At 24.8% G+C, this 20,674-nt stretch overlaps 4 protein-coding genes across 4 annotated transcripts; 2 read left to right on the top strand and 2 right to left on the bottom strand.

Annotated features, from left to right (window-relative positions):
- Positions 1–345: 345 nt before the first annotated feature.
- On the bottom strand, positions 346–4,092 carry PmUG01_01014700 (conserved Plasmodium protein, unknown function; the record flags this gene model as incomplete). The annotated part of the gene is made up of 1 exon (XM_029007578.1): positions 346–4,092. The coding sequence occupies one exon, from the start codon at positions 4,090–4,092 to the stop codon at positions 346–348; it is 3,747 nt and encodes a 1,248-aa protein (XP_028859941.1).
- A 1,456-nt stretch (positions 4,093–5,548) lies between these two features.
- On the top strand, positions 5,549–5,977 carry PmUG01_01014800 (conserved Plasmodium protein, unknown function; the record flags this gene model as incomplete). Its single annotated transcript, XM_029007589.1, has 1 exon — positions 5,549–5,977. One exon carries the CDS (start codon positions 5,549–5,551, stop codon positions 5,975–5,977), a length of 429 nt encoding a protein of 142 aa, XP_028859942.1.
- Positions 5,978–7,197: 1,220 nt separating this feature from the next.
- PmUG01_01014900 (conserved Plasmodium protein, unknown function) lies at positions 7,198–9,378 on the bottom strand (the record flags this gene model as incomplete). Its single annotated transcript, XM_029007600.1, has 1 exon — positions 7,198–9,378. The coding sequence occupies one exon, from the start codon at positions 9,376–9,378 to the stop codon at positions 7,198–7,200; it is 2,181 nt and encodes a 726-aa protein (XP_028859943.1).
- Positions 9,379–13,389: 4,011 nt separating this feature from the next.
- On the top strand, positions 13,390–19,689 carry PmUG01_01015000 (erythrocyte membrane-associated antigen, putative; the record flags this gene model as incomplete). Its single annotated transcript, XM_029007611.1, has 1 exon — positions 13,390–19,689. One exon carries the CDS (start codon positions 13,390–13,392, stop codon positions 19,687–19,689), a length of 6,300 nt encoding a protein of 2,099 aa, XP_028859944.1.
- Between the last annotated feature and the right edge of the window lie 985 nt (positions 19,690–20,674).

The raw sequence follows: 20,674 nt of genomic DNA on the forward strand, positions 1-20,674 counted from the left end.
AAAATAATGCCGCGAAATAAACTAATAAAATGAAACAGTAAAATGAAGCGGTAAAATGAAGCGGTAAAATAAAGCAATTTAATAAAATAATTAAATGAAGCAATAAAACAGTAAAATATAAAGATCATGTGATATCTATATATAAATACATACCTCACATTGCGCACAACGCACAGGTTTATTTATTCAATCCTTTCGCATAATAAAATGAAATAACATAAAACAGGTGGAAGAACTTATTCCTATTTAACGTCAATGCACGATGCATGTAAAGTGAAGCTTAAAAAGTAAAGAAGAAAGCATGAATGAAAGAAAGTAATGAATATAATATGACACAATTTACATTTAAATTGAAAAATTTATTATATTCTTGTAATATAAATAATATATTGGGCTACTTGTGAATAAGTGCACAGTATTAGAGTTGTCCACAATGAACAAATCATTTTCCTGCGTCTCGTCTTTTTCTTCAAATTTTAAATTTGTGTAATGAAACAAATTTTCTCTTATTTGTAAAAATTTATTACTTTTTTTTTTTCCGTTTTTTCCTGTATCTTCCCATTTTTTCTCTACAGATGCATCTAAATTGAAATTCAAGAAATTTTCTTTTGAAAAGTCATAATTTGAGTCGTAAAAAAAATATTTTGGACAATTTTTATAATATCCCGTGTATAACATTGGAAAGAGACAAGATGGGTGCTTTAAATTCTGAATACATATTTTATTTTTTACAAATATATTTAAATAAATTATAAAATATTTCCATATATCATCATCTATATTTTTATGCTTCGGTTGAATGTTTTCAATAAAATCAAATTCATTGTCTTCTTCAATTACTTCAATATTTGAATCTATCAATTCAAAGTCAGATATAAAAAAACTCCAGTTATTTAAATGTTTATTTTTTAAAATTAATATATAATTCCCTACATTTGACAAAGCTACTAACATATCATAACATTTTACCCATTTTATTTGTTTAAACCCTTTATGTGCAGAAATGTTCACCTTAACGGCATTTTGTAAATCCATCATTTTTAAGTCATAAATATATAATGTGTATATTCCTGATTTTAAAGATACAACTAATAAGCTGGAGTGATAAATGTCTTCACTAAAACAACATAACTCATGTATTTCTTTTTGAATAGGATTATGAATTGTGTGATATAAACATATTTGATCAATACGACTGTAAATAAATGTTTTCTCTTTCTCGTTTTCTTTTTTTTCGGATTCAATTAATGAAGAATTGTCTCCCATTTTGTTCGACGTACTATTTGTATCGGCAGAGATTGGAACCCCTTTACTACTATTTCCTCTTTCATTCTCATTTATTAAAGAATTTTCAACACTATATTTGTAATTAATTTTGTACAAAAAAACTTTCTCTTGTGTTCTAACACATAAAATGTTTCCCTTCTCTCTTATAACAATTTCTAAAGGTGCTACTATTCCCAAATATATTTTAAATAAAAATTTTAATTCTATTTTTTTTTCAAACAATTTTTTTGTTTTGACAGTTCTAAAGAAATTATTATATACCTTATATACTTCATCTTTTATAATTTTTATTTTTTCACATGCGATATTATTTGTGAACAGGTTCATCTTACTACTTTCATTTTCTTCTATAATAGCACCTTCTTTTATATAATGTAACTCGAACGCAAGTATATAAGAATACGTACCCACAAATACATAGTGACTGTTCTTGTCTACATTCCTATATTTATTCACATTTTTAAGCGTATTTTTATTTCTTAGTAAATCACATGGAAATTTAAAATAGTTGTTTTTATCCTTTCCAGAATAGTCAAAGATGTAGTGGTTATTTTCCTTTTTAAAGTGTCCTCTCCTATATACTATTTTTTGTTCTTCTGCTACGTCTTTTTGTTTTTCTTCTTTTCCTTCTAGTTTTTCTTCTCCCTCCAAAATGCATATTTTTTTCTCAGCATTCTCTCTCAAAAGGTTATCTAAATTGTCGTATATATTTAGCGCAGTTGGTAATTCTTTAAACCTCCTTTTGCATCCTTTCTTATAAAAACATATAGGAAAAAACCCATTCACTATTTTTTTTAAGTATTTTCTATTTTTTTCATAATTTTCGTAATATTTCGTCAAATCGGAAATTTCTTCGTTTTTCCTTTCTCCAATATTTTCATCCTTATCTTTTGCCTCATTGCATGAGCTATCCTTCTCATCAACGTTATCTGAATGAATGCTTAATAAGCAACTACTTTGGTTGATATGACCATCTGTGGTATTTAAAATTTTTATATTATCTTCTATCGTCTCAACGTTTCCCACACCACTGATCATATACTTGCGTTCCTTTTGATTTACACATCTTCCTTGATTATTGACTAAGTTTTTTAAAAATCCTTTCAAATATTTTTTCTTAATTTTTGTTTTACTCTTTGTATATACCGTATCCTTCTTCACATGCGCACACCTTTCTCTTGCGCTTTCTTGAAATGTAATATTCATATGTTCAACAGAAATTAGGGGAAACGTTTGATTTATATCAACAATATAATCATTCATATATTCTTTATTTAACTCATTTATATGCTCACCTATTTGTTCTATATATATTCTTGACACATATGGAATTTGCTCCTTTAAACATAAAATCAAATCTATTATATAAACAGTTTTTTTTTCATCGTTATCTATATAATTTTTTTTTTTTAAACTTATACACTTAACTTCACACATTTCAAAATTTCTAATTTTCTTAAAATTTAAACTTTCATACAATTTATAAAATTTTTTTAAAATGTGTAAATGTCCTCTTTCTCCTGCAGCATCCCCAATACATAGGTGCGTAATATCCACTTCTTTGCCCATATCAAAATAATCGGACTTTTCCTTACATTTAGTCATATCTATATCCGAATTGGGGGTCACTGAATGTATAGCATAATTATTTAAAGCATTATTAATGACCCTTTCTGATCGTTTATATTCATTTGTTTTATATAAAAAATAAAAATACTCGGAAAAGAAACAAGGAAAAAATAACTTGTCCGATATAATTGTTTCAATTCCAATACACAAATATAATAAATCAATATACACTATTCTAGTAATAGGGTATTTGCATATTTTATATATGTGCAAATATCTTTTTGATATACATAGTAAATACTCATCATTTTTTATAAACTGTACTTTTTTAATATATATATTTTCATCTTCCAATTTTTCTTCTGAATTTTTCTTATTGCTACAGTCATTATTTTTACTTTTTGAACAATTTGTATTATCTTGATTTTTGTTTAAACTTTTCTGAGGGTGTCTAGAACGTTTCTTTACTTTCTTCATCTTTTGTCCTTTTAATGAAAATTGCTTTCTTTTATTATTTCTTCTTTCAAAATCATTATTAAAAGGAGAGATATTTCCTGTAAACAACTTCTCAGAATATTCGTTTTGCAAGTTATCTGTCATGTTTGCAGTAGCACAATTTTTATCATATTCGTTTTTATTTTTTAAGTCTTCTACACAATTTTTGCTTTGCTTATACTGTGCATATTTGTTTTCATCCCAATGACCATCATTGTTAGCATCTTCGTTATTGTTGACTTCTTCCTCATTATTATCATTTTCATCATAGTTCACATGTTCATCATTATTAGTATTTTCACCACTGTTCGCATCTTCGTTATTATTATCATTTCCGTCTTTTTGATCATATTCAATATCGTTATGGTTCATGCCATTCTGATTCCCACTAAAGTTTCCTTCATTTTTATCATCCCCAATTTTATTACTATATTGGCTATAACCATTATTTATTCCATTTAAGTCAAAGGAATTTATATTTACTTCTTCGAAAACGTCTTTTTTCAGATGTTTGTATTTTTCTTGTTCATTAGAATAGCAATATTGTACTAACAAAGTACCAGTTAAAATGTGGAAAAAATAAAGAGATGTTTTAGAGGAAGCTACCAGCAGATTTCCACTTGAATTTATATCAAAACATAAAAATCCTTCATTATCATAATTTTCTAATTTGTAAAATACATCCTGTAATATACTTTTTTTTATTTGTCTATTATAAAGATGACTTATACAAATATCCATCATATAACTACGATACCATTTTTTTCTTTCCTTCTTTTCCTCCTTTTTTGTTTTTATTCCCCTCTTTTTCCTATATAATAATTCATTTGATATAGACTTTTTCCCCCTCAAATATTTATATTTTAATAAGTATATTCCTATTTTGTTTTTATTACATAAAAATACGCCCTTTTCTTTTTATTATTACAGTATATAAAAACAGTAGTGTTACGTGTATTAATCTTTAAGTATCATTTAAAATGTTAAAAAACGATAAAAAAAAAAATTTCAGTGTTACAAGTTTACGAATACTGTTACTATATTATCACTGAAATTAACAAACAACAAATGGATTTATGCACATTTGTATATTTAACCAGGTGGAATAAAAAAATTTTAAGAAAAATTAAAATTAAAATAAAAAGAAGTGTTTTCCAAAATGGAACTTTATTTCTTTATTTCTTCCTTCCTTCCTTTATTTATTTTTTTTTTTTTTTTTTCAATTCTTTGTTTTCACCTTGTTAAATTTGAAAAGTTGTTACCTCTCAAAAGCGTATAACTCATTTAAAAATTTTCAATTTTTAAAGAACAGTTGCATTATTACACTTCAATAAAAATACCCTAATTTGTGTTACCTTAAAAAGCACTACATTTTTACATTTTGTTTTTTTATTTCTTCTATTTTATGTGTATACCTCTTTACAAAATAAAAAAACAAAAAGCAGTTATAATAGAATCAAATTATCTACAAAAATTATGAATTATATACATATATATATATACAGAAATATACTCACAAATCGTATGCAATGTAATATACACAGATGTATTCACTTGTGCTTAAATAATAATACCCAAATATAAGAATAGCACATATATGTTTTTTTCGCCATAAAAATATTGCCACTTTATTCATATATTACTTTCACAGTGCACATTTTTTGTTTTTTTCTTTTAACTTAAAAAAAAAAAAAAATGAAAGAAAGAAATAAAGAATTTATAATGTTTTTATTGTTTTTTGTACAAATTTTTTTTAATTAACTAGAGGTAAACTCAAACCAATTTAACCTTCTCTATTTGCTTTCAACATTTTTTCATTTTTTGCATTATCCTTTTTTTTTATTAAATTCACATTCCTGAAAATCATAACTAAATAAAAAATTTTAATGTCTTTTTAATTCTTTATTTTTTTAAATGAAAAGTAAAGGAGCCATTTTTTTATTTTTATATCAAAAAAGAATTTAACCAGAATAGTAAAAAAAAATAATAATAATAAAAAATAAGGCAGTTTTTCTTTTATATGCACAAAAATGTTTTATTATGAAATCATATTTTTTTTTTTTTACATATATACATAAGTATATTTATAAGTACATAAATATTTATATATATATTTATATATATGTGGCATCATCTTAAAAAAAAAAAACCCTTACCACATTTAAAGTAAATGTAAGATTTTATTTTATTGAAGAAAATGTTAATTGTTAAAAGGAATTTCTCAAGATTTATAAATAACAATACAACAAAAAAAAGCGTAAGAAAAAATTTTCATAAAAATTTAACGCAGAATAAATATACATCAAATGACAACATTGCGAATCAACAAAATGATAATAAGGTAGCAAAAGTAGGTGGTGGGTTACTCAATACCTTCTATGAAAGTTTTATATATGGTTGTGGATTTTTTTTAAGTAACAGATTATTAGATCAAATATTCGGACCGCGCTCATACGATACCTTTAATAATAATACGGATAATTACGCAAATGAAAATGCAAACAGTTATGTTAATGACAATATGAATAGCTACCCCAATGAAAATCTTAATAACAGTGACCCAACAATTAATGATAATGATTTTCAACAGGACATAGGTCTTGATGATGATACATTTGAGTTCTGAAGGGAAAATAAAAAATAAGGAAGTGACGAGCAGTCATTGCAGGGATAATAAGGAAGCGGTGGAGATGTAGCCATGAAAATTTGAGCATTTCTAAAAATTAATTAAATAAATGAGTTATGAAAAAGGAAATTAAGTGTTCACATGCGAATATATATATACTAGTATGTACATTAATTACAAATTAAAGACCTTCAATAGCCATATGAATTTAATACGTTGTCACCTTTTTTTTTTTTCTTAATTTTGGTACCATTTCTAATAGTTAACTATTTAAATAGAAATGTTCCCATAAAATATTTGATCGTGTAGAATAGAACATTCCCAGATGTGTATATAACGAACTTAATTCTTTATCTTATAGGTTTATATTCCCCTACTTTTGCATTCTTTTTAAATATGTTTAAATAAAATTTCTTGTAAGCATATTTATTTCGTAAAAAGGGAAGAAAAATATTACGCGTTTAATTAAATTCTGTCCGAAAGAGACTTTTCATCTATCGCATTTGACAATTTTTTTTTTTTTTTCATTATTACACTTGTTTAATTTATATTTTTTAAACCCCCCCCCCCCAACCTCCATATTATTCTTTTAATTTTATTACTTATATAATTTTTTGTTTTCGATTCTCTAATTGTACACTTAACAACATTTATGCACATATGTTTGTTTATTGAGTATATATAAATATTTTTATTTATTATGTTTTTTTTTTTTTTTTTGTACATTTATTGTTACCATTGTTAACTATTATACCCACGTAACTGTAAAAACAGACTGCTATTTTCGTATACATCACAATAACATACAATTAATTTTGTAAGCAATTTTTATGACATATTAAGGCATTAACACTGATAGGTTATACAAGAAACAAATTCGATTAACATAATTTTGAAAAGTTGTTTTATGATGATTAGCAATGTCAAACTGTAATTTAAAAAAAATAATACATAAAAAAGGCATAAAATAAGGTATGAATTATTCTGACAAAATAGTTATTAAATATACTAAGACAGCAGATTATTAAAATGTGATTTAATAATAAAATAAAGTGTTTATATCACTTTGACAAAATTATACGAAAAAATATAACAACATTAAGTATATATGAAAAACAGAAAAAAAATATACTAAGCCATACAATAAAAAAGTTATTGCATTGGTCTATATTTATTGGACATATGGAAAAGGAACTCCACTGTTGTAAAAAGAATAAAATTTATGCAATTTCTTTCAATATATCCTCGTCTACCTTAGTAATATCGTCATAATCATAATTTTTTTCTATATTAATATATTTTTCCTTTCGAAAATGAAAAATTAAATTTTTTGTGTCAAATCTTTGTAAATACAAATATTTTCCGCACTGCGAAATGTCACATATTGTACATAAAACTACATCACCTATATTTTTATCATCAAAATAATGAAAATTAGTTTCCTTATCATATAACAATCCAACTAATATATTATTTTTATAATTATATATTTTCTTATTCCTGTTAAATAGTACTTTTGAATTGTTTGAAAAAAGGTTGTTATTTATTTCTTTTAATAAATACTTATATTTATGTTTCTTCTTATTAATTTCATTATGTGTCAAACTATCTTTAAAAGATAGTATATTTCTGAATGTTATATTCTTTGAATTTAAATTAAAGCGGAATACTATATTTTTAGCACACTTATTTCTTTCATAAATATATGCATATATTTTTTTCCCTATGATTAATTGATGGTTATATATTATTTCTTCATTAATATTTACTTTGCTACATAACGAGTTGATAAACGAACTACTAACGTTATTATACATATTTTCATTAAAATTTGAGTATTCAACTACCTCTCTTTTTTGTGTGTAATTATTAAAGCATTTTCTTGCACTCTTCTTATTTGAATGGTTATATTTAAAAATATTTAATGAGTTGTATTTTTTTATTATTTCGTTCATTTTATAGCAGATATTATACCCTTCCAAGTCTTTATATTTAATTAATAATTTATGTGCACACGGAAATATATATAAAATATGTATTAACTGCTTTTCAAAATTTAAAACCTCATTGTTACTATCATCGCTGCTGTTATATACTGATATAATTTTTCTTTTCTTAGATTTAAAAAGGTTTCTCTCTGAAAGGTCATCATTCTGTAGTGTTCGCTTTTCTGAACTAGTGCATTCGTTGTCTTTTTCCAATAAGTCAATTTGTTTCATATGGCTACATAAGTCTATATGCATCTCATCTTTGCATACGTTTGTACGGCTCTCCTTACTACATAGATCTATACGCTTCCCATCAGTACATAAATATAATGATTCTTTTTCCTCCTTAAATTTATGTTCACTATTTGGTACCTCCATACATGCATAATCCAATGTACTATTATAAATGCTTGGAAACAAAATAGGAATTGACGTATATATGTTGAGTTTTAAAATTTTCAGTTCATATAAAGCTATTATATATTGGTACAAATGATGTAAATCTATAAAATTTATCGAATTAATTTTTAAAAAATGATATAAAAATGATGACAATTCGAAGGAATCTTCGTACATTATTTTTGTGTATTTTTTGTGGAAAAAAATTTTTTCCAGTTCTCCTTTAAGCTCCTTTTTTAATGCATTTTTTTTATATCTGTATATTTTTATTAATAAATTATTTTTAGTTTTTTTCCGTAAAATTGATACATCTTTTTTTTTATTTTTTTGTTTTTTCTGTATTTTTGTTTCTTCCTTTTCCTTTTTTATGCATTCTACAACTTTTTCATAATAAATTAATTCCTTAAAAATTTCAATAAAAGAAAATAAGAAAACACAATTTGGTAATATAAAGTATAACTCATAAAAGAATTTACCCTTCATTACGTCTTTCAAACTTTTAAAAATATAAAAATAATTTACATCTACAGAATGTGTACTTCTATGTGCAGGAATGTAAATGCCTATTATATTCTTTTTCATAATATTCTTGTTTCCATCTTCATCAGAACACAACTTAAAAACAGAATTAAGGTATTCATAATTATTACTAAAGTTTGTACGCATACCTACCTCGTTTGTTGTCTTCTTTTCCGCTTTTATATTTTGCTTAGGGTAAAAATGGTATGTATTCCATTCGTTATAAATTTTTTCAAAGTTATTATCTGAATGCAAAAAAGCAGCTACTTTATAACTTCCGAAATATTTCACGAAAAGGTCAGTTTTTTCATTCTTACAATCTGAATAGATATTTTCAATATAACGTACCATTTGTTTAATTTCATCTAATCTTTTAACATATATCATGGGTATCTGTTTTGAGCTGAACATGTACTTTTGTATAACACAATTACGAATGTAACTACTCCCCTTTATTGAACATTTTTTATGTGATGAGCTAAAAAAATTAATCATTTTCCTTTTTTCTCTTCAAGCAAAAATGATACACGAGTCCTCCATGTTGTCATTTTTCACTTTGCCATGGAGGTTCCAATATATTACGTTTTCTCTATTTTGTGCAGATTAAACGGGATATCTCCCACCATATGTATTCATGCATATATATATATATATATACATTTACACTTTATTATATGAGAGCTAGTCTATGACTCATTACCCATATATTCACATATTCATTTGATTTGCTTTTGAGTTAAGTGTAATTCTTTTTCCTTCAGAAAAAAAAAAAGAACTTTATTAAACTTTCGATATATAACATAACTTCAATTTAAAAAAAAACATATTCGTTATATTACACTACGAATGTTACCTCAATTATTACACGGATTTTGAAAAATTAGTTCATTATTCTTTTTTACAGATAATTATAAAAAAAAAAAAAATTTCTTTTTAATGCTTTCACTTCTATTATATTTTTAATGAAAGTGAAAACCAATTACACTTATTGTTAATTAATCAAGTAAACAACGAAATACATGGAAAATTTTTTAAGTATAATTTATACATTCAAGGGCAAAAAATACAAACGGTGACAAATACATTTTTGAAGAATAAAAGCATAGATAAGAAATAGCTTTTACATAATACACAAGCTCATAAGCAATTCAAACGAGTTGCTATTTCGCTGATTTGCGATTTTATTATTTTTTGAATGACAATATCGTATATACATTATTTAAGAGTAGCATAAAAAGTGCTTGCTCTTCTTAATTTTTCAAGCACATTAAATTGTAAAGGTGCTAGGTGAACAACTAAAAATAATATATGAATACATTTATATATATAAGGTGTACATAAGTAATACACATTTAATGTATTTTAATATATATATGTGGTTCATATATAACACACAATACTTATTTTCTATAACAGCAATGATTTCTTTCCTTTACTCGCTAATAATTTTAAAGTAAAATTTTACCAATACTGTTAATTATAACATAATTTTGTAGATATATTAATATTTAGTTATTTTAATTTTACTTCTTTTTTTTTTTCGTTCATTTAGATTTCTTACGAAGGGGAAATTTTCTTTAATTTATTTTATAAAAAGATGGAAGTAAAATGTGGGTTTATTCTTTTTTATTTCTATATGAGAATACTGCAAAACCAACAGGTTTAATAAATATATGAATACTTCATGAAATAGATATATATTGTTAAGATGTGCTTACTATCACACAGTTCCGACAATGTTGAATAAAAATATACTATATATATATATATTATGTATATAATAAATTAATATTACATATATGATGATTACATTTTGTACAAAATGCTTTATCGCAATTGAACTAATATTGCGACATGAGTTAAACAATGAAATCGTAAATGCATAACACATAAAAAGTTATTCAAAATACCGTTTCTTTAGTCAAGAAGAAAAGAAAAAAAGAATTTATTTCAAGGGTTCTTTTTCTTTTCTTTATATTTTCAATATCGGTATATACTTAATAAAAAATTGATCTCATTTAAAGGGAGTTTTTATATTATACACCTTCATGCAATTTGTGTATAACATTTCAAAATAAAAAGATATGACATATAAAAAAAAAAAAAAAAGAAAGAGTCACTGTACTATTCTAAATTGTACGTTTTACTAAACATTATTTTATAATTTCATTACTTTACCCAAATGTTAAAAATTAAAAAAAAAAAAAAAAAGTTATGATATACATAAAATTTGGATCACATAATTATAATAACATATACATAACTAAGAAAAAAATACTATACTGGAAAGAATTATGTCGAGCTAACAAATGTAATAAAATAGGTATAAACATAAATAAATAGATATATATAAAAGGGCATATTAAATCGTCATATAAGGGTTCCTCTTATTATGACATATCTTTGAACGGCTTTTTTTTTATTTATTTAAAAAAAATTACATTTTTTTTTTTTTTAAATATCTATATTGCACATTCAAATATTAATGGAAAAAAAAAAAAAAAATTGTGTGAGATCTCTTTGATATTGCAATATATATAAAACTTTGAACAAAAGAAACATAAACTAGCACAAATTTTATAAAACAAAAGAATATAAAGGAATATCACTTCAATCGACATAATAATTAAAACTTAAAAAAAAAGTGTATGTGCAAATGAATAATTCTACCATTGTATTTTTCTACATTTTTATCCATTAAAAGTTCATATATAAGAGTATGATTAAGTTATTTAATTTTTTTTTTTATACCTAGTATATCCAAAATTTAACATATGAATAATTTCATACACTTTGCATACATATATAAATATATAAATTTATATGCAAAAAATCATTCATGTTCCTTTGTATTTTTTCCTTTTTTTTTTTTTACTACATTTATATATAAATATATAGGAATAGTAATTATATATAAGAAATGATAAAAATAATCTTTTTTTTTTTTTTTTTATAAATAAAAATACTTAACAACAATTTTGTAAAAATATTTTATAACAAATTTTATTATACTTTAAGCTATTAATTTATATATAATAGTAGTTTCTTATGACATAACAAATGTATTTTATCATAATACATTGTTTTTGTAAATTTTTACACCGTGTTTTATATATATATATATATATATAATATAATATAATTTCATTAAATTTCTTTAACGTTCGTATGGGGCTTTTATTATTATAGTATTATTTAAAAACTTTTCAGTTGGAAAAAAAATATAATTTAAATAAATACTAACAATATAAATTCTTACATATATGTACATACGCGTACAATTGCAAATATATTATTACATACATGTTTATATATATGTAATAATATATACATGTAAAACTATATTATACATATGTATATATATTGTATTACTTATACGTGTACATGTACATAAATATATGAATGTAATTACTAAACTGTTTGCATAAGAGCATTATATATTTGACACCCATATTTTTTTTATTATAAAAAAAAAAAAAAAAAAAATATACAATAAAAAAAAATAAAAATATAAGAGAAAAAAGTTTTTAAATATAATAAGAATAAATATTAAGTATAAGAATAATAATAATAAAACTAAAATAAAGCAAACAAAAAGCAAAATATATATATGTTATTGGAAAAGAAAAAAAAAAAAAAAGGTAAAAATACATAAAAACATGATATAATAGTAAAAATTTTTACCTATTAATTTTTATTAATAACATTTACATACAAAAAAAATATAATTCGTACACTTACTAATCAAGATAAAAAAAAAAAAAAAAAACTTTGAATTAATATATTTACTCATTTTATATTGATACAGTTTACATTTTTTATTTTACAACTTATGCTCACATATATTTAAATACATAACTATGTAAATGTATAAATAAATGTATATGTATGCATATATATATATAAATATATACATTACATGTTCGTATTTAAAAGCATATTAACTACTTTTTCAATTTAACCCTTTGTACTACATTTTCTTTATATATATATATATATATATATATATATTTTTTTTTTTTTTTTTTCTTTTAAAGTTTTAACATACTTTGCTTTTGTACGAAAGTTCATGTCAATTTTTTTCATTTTTACCAAATATTGTAAAATTTTATTTTATCTGTATTTTTTATATGTATATTTATATATGCATCTTATTTGAATGCAAATATATAATTATATATTTTGTACATACATTTATAACATACGTTTACACACATACATATTTAGGATATATTTACATAATACATACATATATATATAATATATATTTGCGTGTTGTACTTAATACATATATTTGAGGGCGTATGCCATTCAATCTTGTAACGTTAGAAATATCAAATAAAGAAACGTGTTCGTCCCTTGTGTACATATATAATATATATATATGTATGTGTGTGCGAATGTACGTGTGCATGTATGTATAAGTATATAAATATATATATGTACTTGTGTAAGATAATCCCAAAGGAAGGCAATCTGTAACAGTTTTAAAGATTTATATATGATATGATTTTAAGAAAACCCCAAAAAATATTACCATCAAACCGATACATGTATATTTTTTCATTAATTAACGTATTGAAAGCAGCAACTGCTATAATTAAACCCAACTATTATTGTACGTGTTTTTACAACTCAGTTTTTCTACCACATTTAACAAAAAAAGCTAATATATTAAGTTTGCGTAACAGGCCTAACAAGAAGAATTATAATGCTTTTATATGTAAATATTCTAAAAAATATAAAATGAGTAATAAATTTTCAAATTCGATAAGTATGAATGCGAATAATGAAAATGAAAAAATTTTAAATGAAAACAATGTTACTCAATTTAACAAAAATAGCAATGATGTAAAGAATTATAATAGGGGGTTTAGCCAATTTAGAAATTCTGTATTTAGTAAACAGTACACTCACAATAACAATAGCAGCAATAACAATAATAATAGCAGCAATAACAATAATAATAGCAGCAATAACAATAATAATAACAGTGGTAATAGTAATAATATCAGCAGTAACAAAAGTAAAAACAAGATGACCAGCAGTTACATTAGTAGTAACAGCAATTACGTAAATAACAATAACGTTAGTGGAAGTATTAGTACAAAATATACAAATAATAGTCCTCAGCATTCGGGTTATTTTAGCAGGGAAAGTGGAAAAAAAAGTAATGAGGAGAGTCACTCCTTTAGTGAAACGAAATTGAATGTAAATACGAGTGCAAATTATACAGATTACAACATTAAAGATAGTAAAAATTATTCCATGAATATCCAGCATAATCATAATGGCAATAGCAATAATAATAATAATAATAATCCATATATGAATGATAACGACGTAAATATTAATAATTTCAAAATGAATAATTTTAATAAAGAACACATGCTTCTAAAAAATGCAAAGGATAAAAATATGTGCAGCAATAATGTAAGTGCAAGAAGTGGTAGTAATATGAATACAACTAACGCTGTTAATGGAATTTATCAAGAAAATTCGATGAAAAACTTTAATTACAAAAGTAATGTAAATGAAAAAAGGTTAAACATGGAAGGAATAAGTAATAATAATAATATTACAAAGGGTAATGAGCGATTTAGTTATCTGAATGATAATTATCCAAGTAACATGAAATCTAAAATGAAAAATGCTTTTAGTTCAAATAAAAAAAATATGTCTTCATATAACACCAATTTAAACAATGCTGCAAGCCATCAATATAGCAAAAACTTGGAAAATGTAAAATATATGCAGAAAAATTATAAAGGGGAAATATCAGAAGATATCATGAATAATAGTAGTAATAATAACAATAATAGCAGTAGTAACAATAATAATATGAATAACTGCGATTTAAATAAAAAATTTGGAATGTTTGGAGATCCCAGTATGAACAACGTTGACATGAATAATATGGCAAATGCAGACGATTCCATGGGTTATAATGATAAAGCAAACAGTGAAGCAATTACCACGAATAACCCTAGTAGCAACACTCACAGAAGTAACAGTAGTATGAGGACTCATAAGCTAAATAGTTTGATAAAAAATGAAGAATCTAAGAGAAGTGAAAATTTTGAGAATGCCCATCATGACAAAGACTATATGTATGAAAAGACGAATAATTTAAGAGGCATGATGGATAACTCGCCTGTGTATAATAATAGAAATCGAAATAAGATGATATCCAATAATTATAACGCTATGAACACAATGAGCGGCATGTTCGGTCCAGTAAAAAGTGGGAGTCGCATGAACAACGTGAACAGTATAAACAACTTGAGTAGCGTGGATTATGGAAATAAAATGATAGGCGAACACGAAAAAGGAGCAAACAGTGGAATGAATAAGAATACAAGAAACATTTCCTATGAAAACAAAACAAACAATTACAATAACGATATGAACAAATTGAAGAGTTACGAAGCTAAGAAGAATGACTACTACGGGAATTATGCATCTTCGAGTAGTTTAAAAAATATGAATATCGTGAACAGTGTAAGTAATGCAAGTGGGGTGCTAAACAAAATGGATGATTCATATAACGGAAATAATATAAACAGACAAAGTTCTTTGAATTCGGGAACATCGTCCCCTAACTTGGATGCAGATGCATTTTCTTTTTATGATTTTAACGATTTTTTAAATTATATGTATAAGGATGAAAATATATTAACGCTTTTTTATATAAGAAAGAATTATTTAAAAGCTGAATCACGCGAAGAGTTTGTAAATGAAGATGACAAAATAAAATACTCAATCATTTGGACGTTTGCAAATGATGAAAAGATAGCTGTTTCTGGAACACATAATACAAAAAAGTTAAGTAAAAAAGTGTGTGTGAAAAAAATTTTATTAAAATTAAAAAATATATCCCTTTTAGAGTTAGATCAAATGACAAAATGGATGATAAATAGCTTAAATGTTATTTTAAAAGTTGAACATAAAAATATGGAAAACAAATTAAATACTAACAACAATATTTATTGTAGTAATATAGAATGGAAAGTTAATAATAAAATGTATCAATCTACGGGAGTCCATGCTCATGAAAAAATAGCTGAAATTATTGCTACGCAAAAGTTGTATATGCTTTTATATGATATAAAAGATCAATTAATAAAGGAAACAGAATACATGAAAATGGTCGAAGAAAAAAAAGGGGGAGGAAACATGCATGTAAATACGAATAAAATGTACGAAAATAATAATAATAATAATAATAACGTGTTTGAAAAAATGATGGGTAACATGGGTGGAAAATATGATCATTTGAAAGGTCAAGGTGCAAACAGAAATTTTGGAGACAACATGTTATATAAAAATTCAAGTAGTATTGGCAGTGGTAACCATTATAATAATGCCATTTACCGTGCGAATGATAAAACTTCTCTTAATGCTGATAACCCGATGTTACAACCGGGAGTAGCCACATTATACGGAAGAACCATGAATAATAGCATAGACATGAGTAACGTTATTAACAATGCAGGTAATATGAACTTTGCTAATAGTGGAAGTAGTAATAATAATAATATCATTATGTCAAATATGAACGATAAAATGGGTGCAGGGGATAGTATGAATGGTTTAAACAATGCAGGAGTCGGAACAGCAGGAATTTCAGATCCCTCAGAACTTATCACGTACAGCTTAACAAAACAAGACGCGAGCAGTATACAGATGTTAAGAAATAATATTGCATCTAGATATAAAATTCATCAAACAGAGAATTTTGAACAAGTATATAATTTATATAAATGTACATTAGAATGGGAATGGAAAAATGGAAAAGTAACTTGTAAATCCAAAAGTGTTGGATATGGAAGTACAAAAAGTTTAGCGAAATGTGAGGCTGCATATGACATGTTAGTAAAAAATAATTTAATAGAATATGTTTCTTCAACTGATAGAAAAAATGCTCAATATATTAGAGACTTAATATCAAAAGATTTAACCAAAGCATTGAACTTAGCAGTTCAGTTTATTATTCAATATAGTAGTAGTGCATGGTCTATATTTCTAATATTTTTATTAAGGGAATTATTAATAGATGGCAATTATGATAATATAAATAGATTGTTAAATACACTTGTAGAGGTCAGTAAAGAGGGGAGGATTGAAGTAGACAATATTAATAAGTTAAATAACACGAATTCTAGTTCAACTAATAATATGAACAATTATACAAACAATATGTGTAATGCAAATAATTATAACGGAGAAATATCGAAAGGTATGTACAATAATGCTGGAGAGGAAGTATATACGAACAGTTCAAGTAACTTGTTCTTTTGTAATCCGTATATTCAAAATAAATGTGATAATAGCAATTATGTGCATAAACTAGTTTCCATAGATTTATGGGAAAAATTAATAGATGAATGTGTAGTAGTTTTGAATGACAAACTGTGTTTCCATTGTATTACTTTACTACAAGAAGTGGAATTAGATTATTCCATTTTTATATCAAAAAGTGCACATGATTATTATAAAAAATATCGAATTATGTTAGCTCTAGAATTACAAGCCAATTTAGCACAAAGTATTCAAGAAAAAAGGGATTTTGAATATTTACATGAAAACAAATCTTTATTGTTAAAAATGAAAAGTATCACATTACCCATATTATCATTCACATGTACTCTAACGACAGAAGAAAAAGAATGGATGAAATCCACCCAAATGAGAGAAGATGATATTGTTTTATTAAAACCATGTGATCAATTATTAAAAGATGAAGATGCATGGTCTAATAGCTTAATAGGAAGTATTACAAGCACAAAAAGTGATAATACAAGTTATAATATTAATGTAAGAATTTTTTCTGCTGAAAATACTAAAAAAGCCAATGTAAAATATACTAAATATAAATTATATTTATTATTAAATATAGTTACACATGAAAGAATGTTACAAGCTTTAAGATCAATTACTTTTATAGGCTCTGTGCCAACACAATATCAATCCCCTTATGTATTCACACCTGAAATACGTTTCTTAATACTACATACATATAATAAACATGGAAAATTTATTGCACAAAATGGGAAATTGAATGAAGAAATAGCAGATTATGAAAAAATTAAAATGGATTTTCATAATAATGAATCTTTAAAAAATCCACATGATGATATATTAAGAGAGTACAGCAGAGAAGCAAAAAACCCGTATGAAGATTTACTTAATGAAGCTTTAAATAAACAAATTGGAAATACACATGTAGACGAAATTGATCAATATTTAATTGAAAGTATTAACTTACCAACAAATTTGCCCCTTAATGATTCTCAAAAATTAGCTTGCCTAAGTGCGTTAACAAGGAGACTTACCCTTGTACAAGGTCCACCAGGTACAGGTAAAACACATGTTGCTTGTGCTATTATAGACAGTTGGCATAGACAGAATAGCAATAAAAAAATTTTAGCCGTCGCAGATTCTAATGTTGCAGCAAATAACTTAGTTGAAGGATTAAAAAAAAGAAATATTCAAGCTGTTCGAGTAGGGGCAGGAAGTGATAGCGATTTCCATGAAGAAGCTATTATGGAATTTCACCGTTATAAAGATTTATTAAAATTAAGAAAAAATAATATGCAGAAAGAAGCGAAAGTTATGAAAGCTCTTTTATTTCTTGAAGCTGTTAAGAAATATAATGTAGTTATAGCTACGTGTGTTGGTTCAGGACATGAAATTTTTGATAATGAAAAATTTGAAAGAGTTATTATTGATGAATGTGCTCAATCAATTGAACCTTCGAATCTTATACCTTTAGGTCATTATTGTAATAATCTAGTTCTAATTGGAGATCATAAACAGTTACCTCCAACTATTATCTCACCTGATGCTATTAAATTAGGTTTAGATAAATCCCTACTAGAAAGGTTTGTTATGGCCAAAATTGCACCTGTTCATTTGTTAACCACACAAAGGCGTATGCATTTAAGTATTTGTACATTTCCAAATTTTCATTTTTATGATAATAAATTAAAAACTGCAAATGTTACCGAAGAAAATAGACCTATTATTAAAGGTTTTTTATGGCCTAACCCAAAGTGTAGATTAGCATTTATAGATGTATCTTTAGGAAAACCAGGTAGTAAATTTGAAAATGCATATGGTACATCAAAATTTAATTTATATGAAATTGAACCCTTGATATCGGTTCTAAAATCAATTATTAATGAAGGTTGTGTATCAGTTGATGAAATAGGTATATTAACTGCTTATGATGCACAAAAGATGAAATTAAAAAAAGCGGTTCAAGAATCCTTTCCATATGAAGCTGCTCACCGAATAGAAATTGATTCTATTGATGGTTTTCAAGGAAAGGAAAAGGATTTAATTTTATTTTCAGCTGTTAGATCAAATGCAAATAACGAATTAGGATTCTTAAGAGATGCTAGAAGATTAAATGTTATGTTAACAAGAGCAAAAAGAGGAGTTATATTATTTGGTGATCAGTATACATTAGCAAATGATGAAGCTAATTGGTTACCTTGGCTTAAGTGGATAACATCTAAAAGAGCTGTTGTTCATATAACTAAATTAAACGAGCATTTAGAAAATGCTGACTATTCCTTATTAGATAAACTAAATAAAATAAATAAAGCTGTTAACCTTAAAAATGTTACTGTTTCTGATAATTACTATTTCTATGGAAATGATACAGGATTCTCAAATGATTATAGTGACCCCAACTATAACCAAATAGATGATAATAATTTTAATTCGAGCTTAAACGATGCCAAGGAGGAAGTAGAGCAGGTGGAGGAAATTGTAGAAAATTGGGAAGACTTGCTTTAATTACAGTAAATTGAGAATGGGTTGAGGAAAAATAAAAAAAAGAAAGAAAAGAAAGAAAGAAAGAAAGAAAAGAAAAGAAAAAAGGTTATTCTAAATTAATGCTTGAACCGATGTATTATAGTAGGAGAATAATTACTGTACGACTACAGCATATAACTACAAGCATAAACACATATGTGAACAGTTTAATGAAAATTTTCCATACATATAAGAACAAATGAATAGTGGCAAGCAATAAATATATATATTTTTATGAACAAGTATAATTGTGGTCATGAGAAAGAATTATAATAAAAATGGCAATTAATATGAGTGCCATTTTACAAACATACAAGTAACCTCCGCAAGTAGTTTATATCGTTCGTCTTTTATAGATTATCAGTGCGTGCATGTATGTACATAAATATATATTCGTATGTATATATTTTATACATACATATATACACGTGCAGAAATTTATCGTGCACACTGCACATTAATATAAAAGGCATTCCAATAAAGTATGCCGTTATTCCTTTTGTGTGCATTTAAAAATATTTTGTTGTATTTTTTATATATATGGATGTAATAAAATTCATGCACAAAGATAAAAAAAAAAATTCAACTTTAATTAAAGTTGCTTTAATGTACACATACATATATATATATGCTTACGTAAAATATTCTTGCAGTTTTTCATAATTTTTCCGTAAATTGAAACAACAGTTAAAAATTGTACGCAAAATTACATGGAAAATGCATGCAGTATATTCCATACAGAGGAATTATGCTATTCATTCAATACATACGATGCTTGTATTATTTAACACGCATTACCCATTCAACCATCTCGCAATATAATGTATATATACATATGTTTATGCATATTCATACATATACGCATTTATATATGTACAAATTTAGGTATTTATTTTTTCTTTCCTTTTTTCCTTGTTCAATTTACAATGCTGCGGTGAATTTTTCATACAGTTTTAAAATCTGTATT

The sequence above is a fragment of the Plasmodium malariae genome (assembly GCF_900090045.1).
Source record: "Plasmodium malariae genome assembly, chromosome: 1".
In the NCBI taxonomy this organism is placed as follows: domain Eukaryota; phylum Apicomplexa; class Aconoidasida; order Haemosporida; family Plasmodiidae; genus Plasmodium; species Plasmodium malariae.